The sequence below is a fragment of the Peromyscus leucopus genome, chromosome 20 (genome assembly GCF_004664715.2).
Source record: "Peromyscus leucopus breed LL Stock chromosome 20, UCI_PerLeu_2.1, whole genome shotgun sequence".
NCBI classification, from domain to species: Eukaryota; Metazoa; Chordata; class Mammalia; order Rodentia; family Cricetidae; genus Peromyscus; species Peromyscus leucopus.
This window is the reverse complement of record NC_051080.1, coordinates 64,335,893-64,352,907: the sequence shown is the minus strand read 5'-3', so window position 1 is coordinate 64,352,907 and position 17,015 is coordinate 64,335,893. Positions and strand designations below refer to the sequence as shown.

Below are 17,015 nucleotides of genomic sequence, written 5' to 3'. Positions count from 1 at the left end.
AGAGGCAGACATGCCCATCTCATATCCCTGTGTGAGATTTAACGTAGGCATGAGGTTGCATAAACTGGTCTCCAGACAGCAGCTGGAACAGGGCCTGGTATGTAGTCAGCGTTATTATAGGTGCATTAGGTGTTATGATCAAGGGCTTGTCTACACACACACTGTAAGTCCCTCCCATGGGATAATTAACTTATCTAGTAATTCATTGTAATTAGGGCAAATGACTGAAATTTACTGGGCACTGTGCTAAGTACTTCCATGCATTGTCTCATCTCTTCTACCCAGGCACACTGCAAGATACTCATTTCCTTGTTTTGTAAATAAGAAAAATCATCTTCAGTATCCACAGAGGGTAGATTCAAAGATGCCCCAAGGATCCCCCAGATGCTATAGATGCTCAAGTGTCTTCTATACAGTGGCCTAGTGACTATGCTTAGCCTACATGCATCCTCCTCTGCACTGCAAATCATCTCTAGCCCAATTTTAATACCTCACAGGATGCTCTGTGCATGGGACATGAGGTCAAGAGAAAGTCTCTATGCAGTCAGTACAGATGCATTTCTTTCTCAGTATTTTCCCATCTGTGGTTCACTGAACTCAAGGATGTAGAAACCGAGAACATGGAGGGCAGAGTGTAATTGTGTTGGGGCCTCTATACCAGGAGGTCCGACGTCAGACTCCAGAACAGGCTGCTGACAGAGGGCTGTACAGATCCTTTCTCCACTCTGTCCCCTCCTGGACCCACTAGGGGGCTCTGAATTATATAGCTCTGAGAGCTGTACAGAGGAGCTTCCCACATAGAGCCTCAGCTCTTATGGTGCTTGGTGACTCAGGCCTGTAATCGCAGCACACTAGGGACGTGGAGGCAGGAGAATGGGGAGTTCAAGGTCATGCTCAACTACAGAAAAAAAATCTGAAATCAGCCTGGGCTTTAAGATCCTGGGGGTCGGGAGGGGGGCGGGGAGAGAGCAAGAATACTCTAATTACTTCAGTCTGGATATTTTTATATTTGTCAGGAAGAAAAGTATGTTGATCCATGAAAATATTAAAGTGACTTTCATTGTAAGCGCTTCCCTGTCAGCCCACAAATTGCCGCTGTTGTCCTAGCTAGCATATAACCTTGTTTGCCTTAGAAATCCTCATATCTAATTCTTCCAAGCCCATTTTTATTGGCAAATGTAATTCCTATAATAATAAAGGATGAAGGACAGAGTTAAAGAGAACTGGTTTGTAGGGGAGAAAAATAAAATATAATTGTAGTGCTGTGGGCAAAGCAGTGGTTTGGAAAATGGGGGCTGGGGTAGACACACGTGGAGTTTACTCAAATGGTTGGCGGAGGCTGCTGCAGGGGTGACATATTTCTCCCTTTACGTGTTTATGTTCGAAAGGAAGAAGGCATGCAAGCAGTTAACCGTTTATCAGGAGTCAGGGCTTGGCATGAGGTCTGGGCAAGGGTTTTGGAAAAGTTCAGGTTTGAAAATTTGACAAGGCAAACTCGGCCAAGCCGACTTGCCTTTAATAGGAGTTAATGTAATAATTGGCCTGGGAGTTTTAACCAAAAAGAGCAGAGGCTTTGAAGTGCTGGAAACAAGAAGAAAATCCCATGGCAGTTTTATTAGCTCATATGATCAACAGCAGATGATAAATGACAAATAGGTAGAGGGCTTTCTGGGGTCACACCGAGTCCTGAATGTTGTAAACAAATGGAGTTCAGCCCAACAGCCCCAGGGTAGAAGTGAGCAGTAAAAATTGTCAACTCGCTGACACTTCTGATGAAACAGAAGGCCTGAGCCGCTGCAGGGCCGAGATCATTAACACCAGAGGGATCTTCAGTATTCTAAACACAGTCTTTGGGAGCTGGGGAAACTGAGACCCAGGCTTCCCAGGATGCCATTTGGATCTGCCGTTTGCCCATGTTGAGTTCCTCCCATGCCACGCCCATTCTTCTCAACAGTCCCCATTAAATCCTCCTCCTGGGCCCCATTTTCCCACCAATGCCTGTCTTGCCTACCAGGGACTCAGGTGATTGCCGAGGCTGAGTGATGCTTGGAATCCCAATGAGACTGGTACCATGTAGCCCCTGGATTCCCTCATGTGTTTGGGCTTTGCTGTGCTTCCCACAGGTTCTCCCCCAGAAATCTGAGAGAAAAATAATCTCTATTCCAAGAGTCTTATTTTCCCCCTGCGCAGTTCTGCACCTGTCCGCGGTAAGGGCCGCAAGGGCTGTGTTGTGCTGGACTGGTCTCCAAGGCCTCCCAGCTAGGTCCTGCCTTCAAGGATGTAGGTCTAGGTGAGATAATCTTGAGATCATCACCTTTTAAAATAAGAAAAGGCTTGGGGGTATAGTGGAAGTTCCTTCAGAAGCCCGAAGTTGATTGCAGGTGTATATTACATGCAAATGAGCACCTTTTAAAACATTCCCTGGAGGGACAAGAGAGATCACTCAGCAGTGAAGAGCACTGTTGCCCTGCAGAAGAGCGGGGTTCCATTCCCACCACCCACATGGTGGCTCACAACCATCTGTGACTCTAGTTGCAGAGGATCCGATGCCCTCTTCTGATCTCCATGGGCACCAAGCACACATGTGGTACTACTATTTACTGAGTGCTTACGATGTGCCAAACACTCTGGACACCAGGGCACAGCCGTGAAACAAAGCAAACTCCTTGTTGTCAGGACTTTAGGTTCGGAAAGGAATGTTCCATTCAGTGCTTCTTAAGGGAAGGGGGTTGTGCAGTGTCTTAGGGTTACTATTACTGTGAAGAGACACCGTGACCACGGCAACTCTTATAAAGAAAACATTTACTTGAGGGTGGCTGGCTTACAGTTTCAGAGGTTCAGTCCATTATCATCATGGCGGGGAACATGGCAGCGTGCAGGCAGACGTGGTGCTGGGAGCTGAGAGTCCTACATCTTGCAGGCAACAGGAAGTTGACTGACACACTGAGGGAAGCTTGAGAAAAAGAGACCTCAAAGCCCACCCCCACAGTGACACACTTCCTCCAACAAGGCCACACCTAATAGTGCCACTCCCTTTGGGGACCATTTTCTTTCAAACCACCGCATGCAGAGAAGCAGGTGGAGGGGGTGCGCATTGCAGAGTCACTGAAGGAGCTGGTAGGAGTTCGGAGAAGGTGCAGTGACCTAAGGGAAATACATAAGCCGAAAAGGTGGTCAGAGGACATGGTTGAGTTTTGTTTTGTTGTCTTTGTTCGGTATTTGGTTTTTGTTTTTTCCAGACAGGTTCTCTCTGTGTAGCCCTGACTGTCCTAGAACTTGCTCTGTAGACCAGGCTGGCCATGAACACACAGATATCCTCCTCTTTACCTCCCAAGTGCTGGAATTAAAGGTGTGTGCCACCATGCCCAACAGAAATGGGTTTGAAGTGGGTCTGAGAGACGAGAGAAGGCCAGGTGGGTGAGGGCTTTGTGCAGAGATAGGCAAGAAAATGGTTTGGGTACCAGAGAGTACACTGAAATGGAACAATCTGGAATCACAGAGGACCGTGAGATGGGAGGTCAGGTGTCTGCCTGAGCTATCCATCAGGGCAGTGGCACTTTGGGAAAGTCGTGAGTCTTGCAGTTGAACAGTGAAGTTAACAAACACAAAAATCCAGTATGTTCCCGTGCTCCAGGGTATGGCCCCACCCACACACATATGGGCCGCATTAATTGGACTGAGAGGGTTGTCAAAACAAACAAACAAAAAACCATGAGGGGCTAGAGAGATGGCTCAGTGGTTAAGAGCATTTGCTGCCCTTGCAGAGGACCTGGGTTTAGTTCCTAACACCCATATGGCAGCTCATAACCATCCATAACTCCAGTTCCAGGGGATTTAACGCCCTCTTGTGACCTCTACAGGCACAAGGCATGGACATGGTGTGTTTACATATATGTAGACAAACAATCATACACCTACAATAAAAATAAATCTTTTATTAAAAAGGACATGAAGTTGGAAGGGACCTGTTGGGTACAGGGAGATTAGAGGAGGGAAATGGGATAAATAGTATCATATTTCTTTGTATACTTACATGAAATTCTCAAGAATAAAGAAAAATATAGCAGGATGATGGTGGTGAACACCTTTAATCCCAGCCCTTGGGGAGGAGAGGCAGATGGATCTCTAGAGTTCCAGGATAGCTTAGTCTAAAGAGTGAGTGAGATCCAGGACAGCCAGGTTATACAGAGAAATCCTGTGTGTGTGTGTGTGTGTGTGTGTGTGTGTGTGTGTGTGAGAGAGAGAGAGAGAGAGAGAGAGAGAGAGAGAGAGAGAGAGAGAGAGAGAGAGAGAGAAATAATAGAAGAATCCAGCACAGCATGTGCTGTTTAGAGAGTTTTTTAGATCAGAAGCTTGCATACACAGGGAAAGCCTGCAGGTTACAGTCAGTCAAGACACAACACTCCAGGCTGTCCTCTAGAGGCTCTGCCATGGGTCCTGCTTCTGCTTGTAAGACAGGGAGCATCACTGCTTCGAGACTCTAGCTGGTGATAAGCCAGCTTGAGCTTAGAGGACCAGGGAGGGGCCAGTGGCATCCTGGAAAATGGCTCTTCTCTCTAGCACCCGGCTTATCATCCGGCCTTCTCTCTGCAGCCTGCCTTCAAAGGCCTCACGTTCACCGACCTGCCTGTGTGCCTGCAACTGAACATCATGCAGAGGCTGAGCGACGGGCGGGACCTGGTCAGCCTGGGCCAGGCGGCCCCAGACCTGCACGTGCTCAGTGAGGACCGGCTGCTGTGGAAGAGGCTCTGCCAGTACCACTTTTCCGAGCGGCAGGTCAGTGAAGCCTAGTGGTCTGCTCCCTCGTGCTCCCTGGTCTGCCCTTACTCTGAGGAGACCCATCCTTCTCCAGCATGCAGTGGGGCTGCCCGCCTCCAGGACTTCCTGGTTTTCTAGAAAGCAACGGTCTAAAGCAGGGCTTCTCAGCCTTCCTAACGCTGAGACCCTTCAGTACGGTTCCTCGTATGGCAGTGACCCCACACACACACACAACCATAGAATTTTTTTCGTTGCTACTTCCCAGCTGTCGTTTTGCTGCTGTTATGAATCACAATATAAATGTCTGTGTTTTCTGATGATCTGAGGCTACCCCTGTGAAAGGGTAGTTGGACCCCCAACAGGGTCTCCACCCACAGGTTGAGAACCAGTGGTGTAAGGCGTTCCTAAGCCATTGTGTGTGTTTTGCTTTTTGGTTCCTCGTTACTGCCGACATTGTCTTGATAAGGGGAAAAAAAATAAATCCTTGACCCAAATTACATTTATGGCTCACCCCAACATTTCACAAATTGGTATTGCCTCTTTTCTTAAATAAATATAAAAAGTCATTTTTCTGGTGCTTTGTAGTCAAGCACTATTATGAACATTATTTGCTTTTAGCCTCCCAACCCAGGAAGGGTAGATGTTGTCATGTCCACATCAAACAGGTGAAGAGGTTAAGGCCACACCAGTGACCAACTGTTGTATTCAAACTAGTGAAATGAGTCTTGGGGTGAGATAGCTGAATTGGCCCTGCAGATGCCCTATAAACCTGTTCCTCATCACACCACTTGAGGGTGGTTTTTCCAATTTCTTCCGACGACGTGCATTGATGTGTGGGTGGATGTTTGAACCATGCCCTGAAGCACCACCCCTAGTGAGATAGCACGTAGCTGTTACACCTGCCTAGGACCTGGAGGTACATGCCCCTGGGGCGTGGCCACGAGGACCTTTAAGACCTAGGATGCAAGTATGCAAGGTCTCTCTTCACATTCAACAGGTTCTTTTCATGGAGCCACTGACACTGAAACGTAAAATAAAACCGAGCCCTGGTGCTCATCACTGCGTCTTCCTAGAAATAATCATTCAGGGCTACAGCAAAGAAAAGATTGAAGTGGCTTATGGGCGTGGCCTAAGCTTTGAAGGACCAGTCAAAGGCACCATAGAAGCAGTCACTAGGAAAATACAGCTACCTGTTTCTTCCGAAAGCCGGTTAAACGGTGCTGACTAAGGGTGGAGAGCTAAGAAAGTGCTGTGCTCCAGCCTGACAGTTTTCTCCCCTGGGTGTTATAGGGTCCATATTAAAATATGGGGGAAAGAGTGGGAGCAGATCTTCAGAACCAGAAAACCCCAAAACATCCTCCTGGTGAACTCTCCTGAAATGACTTTTCTCCGTTTGATCTTCAGATCCGCAAGCGATTGATCTTGTCTGACAAGGGACAGCTGGATTGGAAGAAGATGTATTTTAAGCTGATCCGGTGTTACCCCAGGCGAGAGCAGTATGGAGACACCCTGCAGCTCTGCAAACACTGCCACATTCTCTCCTGGAAGGTACGTGTCCCTGTGGGCTGGTGTCCACGTGACACAAGCTGGCGAGCATCCTTTTGAGAAAGGGAACCTCAGTGTAGAAAACGTCCCCACCAAATTGGCCTATGGGCAAGTCTGTGTGGCATTTCCTTGATTGATAATTGACAGAGAAGGACCCAGCTGACCGGGAGCATGGCCACTCCTGGGCTGCAAAAACAGAGCAGGCTGTGAGGAGCAGGTCTTTAAACAGTGCTCTTCCGAGGCCTCTGCTTCAGCCCCAATTCCCCTGAGGAGCCCAGGTCCTTAAGAGCCTACGGTGCCAGCAACAAGAGGCCAGATCTTCCCTGTTCCTTCCTTTCTCAGCCCTCAACCCAAGGGAGAATAAAACTCATCCAGCCCTTGGACAGGGAAGAGAACTCAAAGACCTCGTGTCCCTTCATTTCCTCTGCCCTTATGCCGATCTGTCTCTGAAACCCATTCTCCACATAGTCTTTGTGTGCACACAGGTGAATATATAGGCAAATATATAGACTAATTCATTAGCTTCTCCGTGCTGTGGAATTCCTTTTTTTTGGGGGGGGGGTTAGGGAGGAGTAGTATGTGTGGATGCGTTTGCGTATGCACATGTATGTGTAGGTGCACATATGAGCACATGAGTGTAGAGGCCTGAGGTCACAGTCTCCTTCTTCCTCAATAGATCACTACCTTTTTTTTTTTTTTTTTTTTTTTTTAAAAAAGACTGAACCTGGAGCTCACCAGATTGGCTAGACTAGCCAGCCAATGAACTTCAGGGACCTCTCTGTCTCTCTCTCACCCCCCCCCCCCCAGTGTTAGGGTTATAAAATGCATGCTTCCATACCCAACTTTTAGATGGGTACTGGGAATCCCAACACAGGTCCTCATAGTCACATACCAGTCACTCTTCTCATCCACTTCTTTCCTCACCCCCCCCCCCCGAATTCGGTGACATTCTTTTTTTTTTTTTTTTTTTTTTTTGTAGTCTGATTGTTCTTTATTTTATATCTAGAATCCACTTATGAGTGAGTACATACCATGACTGTCTTTCTGGGTTTGGGTTACCTCACTCAGGATGATTTTTTCTAGTTCCACCCATTTGCCTGCAAATTTCATGCTTTCATTGTTTTTCTCTGTTGAGTAGTACTCCATTGTGTATATGTACCACATTTTTTTCATCCATTCTTCCATTGATGGGCATCTAGGTTGTTTCCAGATTCTGGCTATTACAAATAATGCTGCTATGAACATAGCTGAGCATGTATCTTTATGGTATGAATCAGCATTCCTTGGGTATATGCCCAAGAGTGGGATGGCTGGGTCTTGAGGTAGTTCGATTCCTAATTTTCTGAGAAACCACCATACTGATTTCCACAGTGGTTGTACAAGCTTACATTCCCACCAACAGTGGAGGAGTGTTCCCTTTGCTCCACATCCTCTCCAACATTGACTGTCATTGGTGTTTTTGATTGTAGCCATTCTGACCGGTGTAAGGTGGTATCTCAGAGTCGTTTTGATTTGCATTTCTCTGATGATTAAGGATGTTGAGCATTTCTTTAAATGTCGGTGACATTCTTTTGTTCCTAAGATTTATTGGTTTTTTTTTTTATCTATTGTAAACATGCGTTACATGTTTATGTTATGCACCTATGAGAGCAGTGCCTGCAGAGGCTGGAAGAGGGTCTCAGATACCTTGGAGCTGAAGTCAGGGGTGGTTGTGAGCCGCTTGACCCAGAGACAAGACCGGTCCTCTGCAAGAGCCGTGCATGCTCCTAACGCCGAGGCACCTCTCCAGCCCCTGCCGCGGCATTCTTCACAGAGGGCAGCTAAGAGACTGAGCAATGCCTTGCAGAGCCAGGGAGCTAGCTGCCACTGAGAACTCAGCTCTAACCCCAGTGCTCTCCATTCCAGGGCACTGACCATCCGTGCACAGCCAACAACCCAGAGAGCTGCTCTGTCTCGCTTTCCCCCCAAGACTTCATCAACCTGTTCAAGTTCTGAATCCCAGCCCGAGACGGCACCTCACAAGGCCCTGCTGATCAGAGAGATGGCTGCGAGTTCAGATGACTTGGTCTGTAAATAGTGTACATTTTAAGCCTTGGCTGGACACTTCTGAGCGAAGTCACTGAGAAGAAACGCAGTTGCCAATGGGAACTTACAAATGTGAACTTCACATTAGAACTGGTACGGAAAAGCAGAGATACTGTAAATAAGACTTTTTTCCCCCCTAACAATTCGCCAGCAAGACTATAAAGGCAAGAACTCTTAAGTCTGCCATGAAAATGGAGTCCTCTTGATGTTCATGGATACTTCCTAGTTCCCTAGGAAGAAAAATGCAAAACTCAAACACAAGATAGAACACCCTGTTTACAATGTGATCATGTTGTTAAGACGTAAGGAAGGAGGAAAAGAATGCTACAGTTGAGAAGTCCTTGGGCTTTGGGTTTGGATCTGGGGTTTTGAACAGGCAAAGAAGTCCACCCATCTGAATCCTGCACGGGGCATACATAAGGCCTTATCCTACGAAGATGCCACACAATGGTCTACCTCTAAAAGCATAGAGTGCTCTCTGGCAGCATACGTTATCTAGCAGGCAATGTCTGTGTTTCATGTAAGTTCTTTCATCTATAAAGTGATCTAAGATGGGAACGAATTAGGAAAAAAAAAAAAAAACCTTCTTCTTGGTTCTGACTTCCTTTGCCCTCTCCTCTCCAGTATCTACACATTGTTTTCCTTCCATGTTGTAGCTCATGCAGGGAACTGAAAGGCTAGCTTAAGAACAGCTCCAGCAGAAGTCATGGAGAGCTAGAATTAGGCACCTGTAGATGTGAAGGCTTGGCACTTCTGATTGAACTCTACCCTCTTCTAATTAACTTCTGGGCTTGTCTGGACTTCCTCGGGTATCTTCATGGATTAGTGAATGTCTGTGAACATAGTGGCACCCAAGACCTGAGGCTTGAGAGACACACACTTTCCACACCAGCCAATTAAACATTCTGATAGCTGCTGCTTCCCCTTGGCAGGGTAATGAGCCGAGGCTCTTTCTGTTCTTTAGGTCCACCATCAAACTTGAGTCATCCTGAACTGGGACTTTTCACAAGCATGATTTAAAAGGAAGCCTGGAGTTCCAGCCAGATAGAGAGATGAGTTCATCTTAAACTTGTTTCAGGACTGAGTTAAAAGAAAGAGTTAAAAGACAAAGGATCCCTGGGGGTCTTGCAAAGCAGAGATATGAACACTGTGGAAGAAAGCAAATCTCAGGACTTCAGGAGTTAATTCCTGGGGTGGGGAAAATGTTATTTTTTACTTTTTATAGATTGTTGCTTTTCTACAATGTACATACATTTGCAGTTGTATTTGCTTTTTTTTTTTTTTAATCTCCAAATAAAACTGCCACTATGCATGTCCTTGGCAAAGAAGCAGAAATAGGAATTTGTTCCATATAAATGTTAAGTAAGGTATTGTGTAACCTGAAGCATTGATGCTTGGGGTGGTCCTTGGAGGAGAGGAAAGATGGCCGAGCATACACAGGAACAAGGGACAGTCAATGCCTCTTCCTTTGGTGATAGTCAGTACTGTGAGACAGATGGAGTCTGCAGGGCTTCCTGATTGGCAGTCTCTGCCCTTAACACCGGAAGTTCTCCATACTTCCTTCATCCTTGAGGGGCAAATTAAGTTGAATTTAGAGGCCCGTAATGCAAAAAGGGAAATGTAAAAGAACAAGAGTTGATGTATAAAGTTGAACTTTAGAGAGTTCAAACCTGTAAGGGTTTTCTATTTGTTCTATTTTTTTTTTTTAAACTCTTCTCCCCAGAATGATTTTTACATTAAGAATGTAGGGCTGGGACTATGAAGGAAAAGAAAGAAAAAAAGAAAGGTAGGAAGGAAGGAAGGGACAGACAGACAGACAGACACTTTTTCCATAATTGTCAGACTGTCTACACCGGCTCGCCTTCTGTAAAGATGTGGGGTGGAGCTGGGTCTGCCGGTGCTGTGAAAAGCACTGGACACAGCGATTCTGAGTGATACTGCTAGGGTCGGGGGCTGTGGTCTTTCACGCGTTCTCATCAGCCTGTCGCCACTGCTCTGCCGTGTGGTTTAGAGATGGAAGGTTGTTGGGAACTTGTGAGTTCACAGTCCCAGCAACTTTGCCTGCTCTGGACTGCCAGCAGAAAACCGATGAGCGGTCTCGTGGAGAGTGTCAGCAATGTGCAAAGGCCTATATCATGCATGCCCCAGGCACCAACCTGCCCCTGTGTAAAATGGCCCTGGCCCCTAGCAGTGAGGTCAGAGCCTTTCGGAATGTTGACTAGGTGCCTGCAGATTCTCCAGGAACCTTGGTGTCATTGGTATGTGACACAACCGAAGGATTGATTTTTTAAGAATGAAAAAGAAAAAAGGAACATGGATGGGTCCCTTTCATTGGTTAGTAGAAACTAGGAAGGATGTGGCAGGTGGAGAGGGAGTGGGCGGGGAGTAGAAATGATGTATCTTGATGGTCTGTGCGGGGAGGAGAGTCGGGGAGAGAAGAGCAGGCAAGATGTCCATATTAGGCCACGGCCAGAGCCTCACATACAAGTAACCAGAGTTCAAAACTTTTTGCTCCTAGGACATGTATAGTCTATAGAATTCCTCTTGGCAAACCCACCCAGGACTCCCAGACCTCCAACACAAAAACTAAGAATCCCTGACCCAGAACTGCTGCTACAAAAGCAAGAGGGGTGTGGCTCTAGAAATTGCTAGAAGAATTTTTCCAACACAAAGGAAAAAAAATATGTGCTTTCTCTCTACTGTACCTTCCTGTCCCTCCTTTGCGTGTTGTAAAGCAGGACTAGAGATGCCCACTCCGAAGTCATTCAGACAGCAAGAGAAGGAAAAGGTTCTGTCCGAGCCATTTGAGCAAACCCAGGGTAATAGTGACTCAAAACATTTGAGAGCAGTCAGCTGAGTCTCTGAACAGGGAGAACCATTCCATATAAAGTTTAGGAATGCTCCTCTTATCGCAAGAGCCAGCAAAAGAAAAAAAATAAACCCAGTGACACTAGACCATGTCATGACTCCCCACTGTTGAGGGAACAGGTGCATCCGTTGAATGGAAGGGAAGGGTAGCAGAAAGGATCAGCAGTTCCAAGGTGGGGTCCACAGCCCATCAGCTGGGAGAGGCTTTCTGGCTAGTGATGATCGATTTCAGATGAAAGTGGTTTGGACAAGATACTTCCTCTGCAAAAGCTTTCAGCCAAAGAGCCGATCTACTTTTGACTGGGAAAGCCAGCTAGTGGGTGGCTCATCCTTGTGGTCTCACAAACCCTTCCCCATGAGGTGCTTGCTGTGGACATAGACTCCTTGTTTTTATTGTTTTACATGGAAGAGCAAAGGCTGGGGATTTGATTTGTCTAAGCGATTGGTATGATTCACAGAGAGATAAATCATCACAAGAGGCGTTTAGCAGTATATGGTTCTCGGCATTCAAAACAATGTTTATTATAAAACATGCACCTGGGTTTATGTTTTTCTGCCTGGCTGCAGGGCAATAACATCTTGCTATGCAAACACTCTAAGTTTTATGTGTGAATTTTTGACTGTAATTTTATGTGTGCATTTTTTAACTAAACTATCATTTTCTATGCTGACATCTGTTGTTGTTTTTAATCTGTTTCCAACTATCTGAGTCTGTGAACCATCTCTTCTGACTGGATGCTGGCTTGAAACCCATCAGTGCTTAAACAGACTCAAACACCCTGAACCTCTGGGCAGACACAGGGATCTTACTTTGATATATCATGGGCCATCTATGGCTTCAACAAACAAGGTAGTAATTCCTTTAAATTCTGTGTTTTCCTTCTCTGCTTTGCTGAAACAGAAAACAACAAAACAAACAACAAAACCACCTTTGGTTTTCTAGATGAAGAAAATTTCCATCCCAGACTTTAGACCAAGAAGGGTTTTAGAGAGGATACATTCTGACATTTCTGCCTTTCAAGATGCAGAAGCCTTTCCAGAACTGGCGGGGTGGGGAGCCTTCCTCTACACTCCCTGGGAAGTCAGCAACAGAGCTGAACAGAAACCTGGAGCTTCCTGATGCCGGAGCTCCGAGTCTACCTCCCACCCAAGCACCTTGTGGACATCTGTAGATTCACGACACTCAGTGTGACTTTTCCAATGATCCTCACTGTGGGAAGCAGGGGAGATCATCCCATCATGGGCATGTGCCACAAAGTTTTCCAAAACTTTTAAGTCTGATTCTTTACTGGGGAAGTTAAGGGGTCCCTTTTCATTTTCTTTTTTTGTTTGTTTGTTTTTGTTTTTGTTTTTGTTTTTTTGTTTCTCTGTGTAACTTTGTGCCTTTCCTGGATCTTGCTCTATAGACGAGGCTGGCCTCGAACTCACAGAGATCCGCCTGCCTCTGCCTCCCGAGTGCTGGGATTAAAGGCGTGCACCGCCAACGCCAACGCCGCCGCCGCCACCACCACCACCACCGCCCAGCTCCCTTTTCATTTTCACACCCTTTTACTCTGCTGTGACGAGAGCATTCTACTGAGCACAGCCTGCTTACTAGAAAGTAGCCAGCCTGCCAGGTACATGGTGCACACCTGTAATCTTCGCAGAGGCAGGAGAACTGGACTCCTAGCCTGGGCTACATAGCAAGGCCTTGTTTCAAAAACAGCAGGAAGCAAACACCGTGTTTTGACAAATTCAGATGCCCTTTTAAGAACAGACACAGGGTCCCGGGGAGATGGCTAGTTAATAAAGTACCTGCTATGCAAGCATGAAGACCTGAATTCAGATTCCAGCACCATGTAAAAGCCATCGTTGGTGCATGGGGAGTTCACGGGCCAGCCAGTCTTAAGAACCAAGTGATATCTAGGCTCAGTGAGAAGAGACCCTGCCTCAAAAATAAAAGTGGACAGAGATCCAGGAAGATGCCCCAATGTCTGCCCTGGCCTCAAATGCATATGCATGTACACATCCCCAGGCATACTAGCATGCACACACATACACACACACACACACACACACACACACACACGCGCACACACACACACACACACACATGCACATATGCACAAAAGAATAGATAAATGTTGACCTAGCTCCTGCTGATACCCAAGCATGTCTTCTCCCCTGAAATGGAAAGGTACGCTTAAGGCATCTATCCTCCTTCCTGCTCCTCTTACTGGTGAGCCCCACTACAAGATCCAGTGAGGTCCTGTCTGGTGGGAGTTCGCTCTGTTCAACCTTGTTTGCAGTTAACAGAATTTATCTCATGAGGCAAGGGATGGTGATTGTCATGATTTTTGTCTGGGGTGCCTTTTTCAAAGTGTCCTTGACTTCAGCAAGCAAAGCTTCTTGAGGAAGCTCTCTGAACTTAGTCCCTCTCCCATTTGGCTGGAAATGGATGGCTACATCCAAACTCCAAGTTTCTGGATGCTCCATATGCTTCAACATTACTGAACATGACTCTGTCTTTGAGTATAGATACATTTGTTAACTATGCACAAGGCTGTTTTAACAGATGGCTCCAAGCCTTGCTCCATACTTGGGAGCCTTTGGTGCCATCTTTATACTACCAAATGCCAGTCACCCTGGCTAAAGAGAGTGTATATTATAGTCCATGTCTAAGCTTAGAAGCTTTAAGTGTACTTTTTAAAGAAAACTATTAGAGTGGGTGGAATGTTTTAACTAAATGTATAAGGTTAGACAGATTACATCAAAGATGATTGTTTAATATTGAATAATCTGAGTCCTATATAACTTATTTGCACACCTTTTCTTGCATGATGAACTGACTTTTTTATAGTTGTTTGTACCAGACAGTGGCATATTTTTGTAAACATTTTTTGACACTGAATTGCAATAAATGTTTTTCCAACAATACACTCTGGTGTATTTTTGGTGTGTGTCAATTCAACTTGACTTATTATTTTCTGGATATATTTATCTTTCATCTTTGAGATTTATATTCCTACTCCCAGAAATTTGTTACAATGATGATAAAATTTCCTGGGAATGCATAGAAAAATAAGCTTGTGGTTGAATACCAGCCAGAGTCCAAACTACATTGTTATGTTTAAGTGGACTATTTCCATGTATTAATTGTATTGTAAAATGATTGGGAGAAAATGAATTCTGAAGGCATTATCATTTATTCACCAACAAACACAGAACAGTTATTGTTTGCTAGATCTGTGTGAAACACTGAGAACAGGATGATGAACAGAAATGGTCTGTGCCTTGATGGACTTCGGATTCTAACCAAAAGATACCACCCCCAAGAAAATACAGCAAGTGAATAGAAGTAGCTTGCGATGAGTGTTCTGAATGGAACAGTATAGCATTGTTTGAGGCAGGCTGAGCAGAGGCTTCTCTGGGGATGTGATGCTGAGCTGTTGTTACCCACCCTCAGAAGAATAGGAGTTAAAGTGTTCCAAAAAGCAAGAGGTTAGAAACACAGACCCAGCTCTTCCCTGCAGTGTGGCTTGTCACACCTTCACACAACTCCCTCTGTTGTAGTCTCTAAGGTGTCAATAGTTAAGATGTCAATGCAAGAAACACAGCTCTCACCTCAAAGGGGAGGCGAGAGTTTATTCTGGACCAAACATGGTGACCACGGCCCAGGAACACAGATTTAGTTTACTCCAAATTCCATGTTCCAACATGGCTGCAGTTTCATGAAGTTTTCGTGTTGATGGAACAAAGTCATGTGTTAACTCATTTTCCAAATACGTTGTAATCAGGTAGGTGGGTCGTGGCAAAGTGGTGAAATCCCTATTCCTGGCTTCAGACGCTGTCTGTGGGCATTCTTAGTTTTTGGATTGGTAGACGCTGGAAGAGTCTCTTCCTACATTCCAAAGGATTTATCTAACGCTCACAAGGATGTTAGATCACATACTGCCGAGGTGGCAGTAAGTGATTATTAAAGAAGCCAAAGATAGCTTTTAAAATGGCTGGGAACTTAGCAACATTCTAACCTCTCCACATCAGTGAAGTTCTGGTTGCCTTGGTAGTCAGTGCTTTTTCCCAGGAACATTCACAGTTCCTATTTCTCGCAGTTGAGAAATAGACCCCGATCCTTTTCCTTGTTTTTGTGAGCAAAGGTCTGAGCAGAGCCACTTAAGGCAAGAGGGGTTTATTTCAGCTCACACTTTAAGAAGGAATACAGTCCATCACACCAGGAGAGGCATGCAGATGTAAGCATGAGCAGCTGGGAGACAGCAGGTAGGAAGCAGGGCCAGGCTTTAAGGCCATCCCTAGTGAACCACTTCCTCTAGCAAGGGTCCACCACCTGCTAAAGGTTTCATAGCCATACAAAACACCACCAACCAGCTTCAAACCCAAGAGTTCCAACACATGAGCCTCCAGAGGACAGTTCACATTCAAGACACAGTAAAGTTTCCTGAAGTAAGAATAAATGTTCCTGGAGCCTGACCATAATAGGAATGCAAGAGATGTTAGCCATCATTATTGTTCATTGAGCAAAAAGAGTGTAAGAACTGGCCGGGCGGTGGTGGTGGCGGCGGCACACGACTTTAATCCCAGCACTCAAGAGGCAGAGCCAGGCTGATCTCTGTGAGTTCAAGGCCAGCCTGGTCTACAGAGCAAGATCCAGGACAGGCACCAAAACTACATGAAGAAGCCCTGTCTCGGGGAAAAAAAAAAAGTTTAAGAACTGAGTTGAGACATGGGGAGGTGCTTAGTCTCCCTGCAACTTGATATGCCATGTTTTGTTGATACTCATGGGAGACCTGCCCTTTCCTAAACAGAAAGGGAGGAGTGGATTGGGGGTGGGAACAGAGGAGGGGAGGGAGGGACTAGGGGGAGAGGAGGGAAAGGAAACTGTGGCCTGGATGTAAAATAAGTAAATACACTTTTTTAAAGGAAAAAAAAATGAGTGGGGGACTCTCATTGACTTGCCTGTGACTTGTCTGGGCTCCCTACCAGTGGGTCTTTTATTTGATACCTTTAATTCTGAAATGTACCCCAGTCCTGCCACAATTCTCCATCAAAAAAAAAAAAAAAATGTCATCAAGAGTACAATTAGAAGAGCGGTTAGGGGCTGTGTAGTAGCTCTGCAGTTAAAGCATTTGCTGATTGAGAAGACTGGGGTTCAAAGCCCCAGTACCCATGTGACTGCCAAGTAGGCACGAAGACTCACCTGTAATTCTAGCCTCAGAAGGTGGAGACAGAGCATACCAATGCGGTCTGGGCATGATTAAGATATACTGATTTAATGAACACTTGATCTAAGTGCAGGTAGAAGAAGAGGGAGAAGGAGCGGGAGAGGTATTTAAGGAATAAAATATTTTTAATAATATATGTATCAGGCTGGGCAGTGGTGGCGCACACCCTTTAATCCCAGCACTTGGGAGGCAGAGTCAGGCAGATCTCTGTGAGTTTGAGGCCAGCCTGATCTACAGAGTGAGATTCAGGACAGGCTCTAAGACTACACAGAGAAACCCTGCCTCAAAAAAACTAATAATAATAATAATAATAGTTTAAAATAGAGATATAGATAAAAATATATAAAGAGAGCAGCCAGTAAGGTGGTTCAGTACCTGCCACCAAGCCCGACAACCTGAGTTTGATCCTGGGATTCAAGTGGTGGAAAGGGGAAGTGGAAAGGGGAAAACCAACTCCTGCAAATTATCCATGCACATGTGCACATAACATGCACTAAAGAAGTCATCTTTACCTTAAAGATCATTTACGTATGTATCTAT

General features: G+C 45.7%; 1 protein-coding gene across 1 annotated transcript in view; it reads left to right on the top strand.

Annotated features, from left to right (window-relative positions):
* Positions 1-11,927, top strand: part of Fbxo32 (F-box protein 32) — a 43,378-nt gene extending 31,451 nt beyond the window's left edge. Inside the window, exons 7-9 of the mRNA XM_028871885.2 lie at positions 4,594-4,776; positions 6,163-6,306; positions 8,209-11,927. Of these exons, the coding sequence (XP_028727718.1) occupies positions 4,594-4,776; positions 6,163-6,306; positions 8,209-8,298 (417 nt within the window). The 3' untranslated portion in view covers positions 8,299-11,927. The remainder of the gene's footprint in view (positions 1-4,593; positions 4,777-6,162; positions 6,307-8,208) is intronic.
* The last annotated feature ends 5,088 nt before the right edge of the window (positions 11,928-17,015 follow it).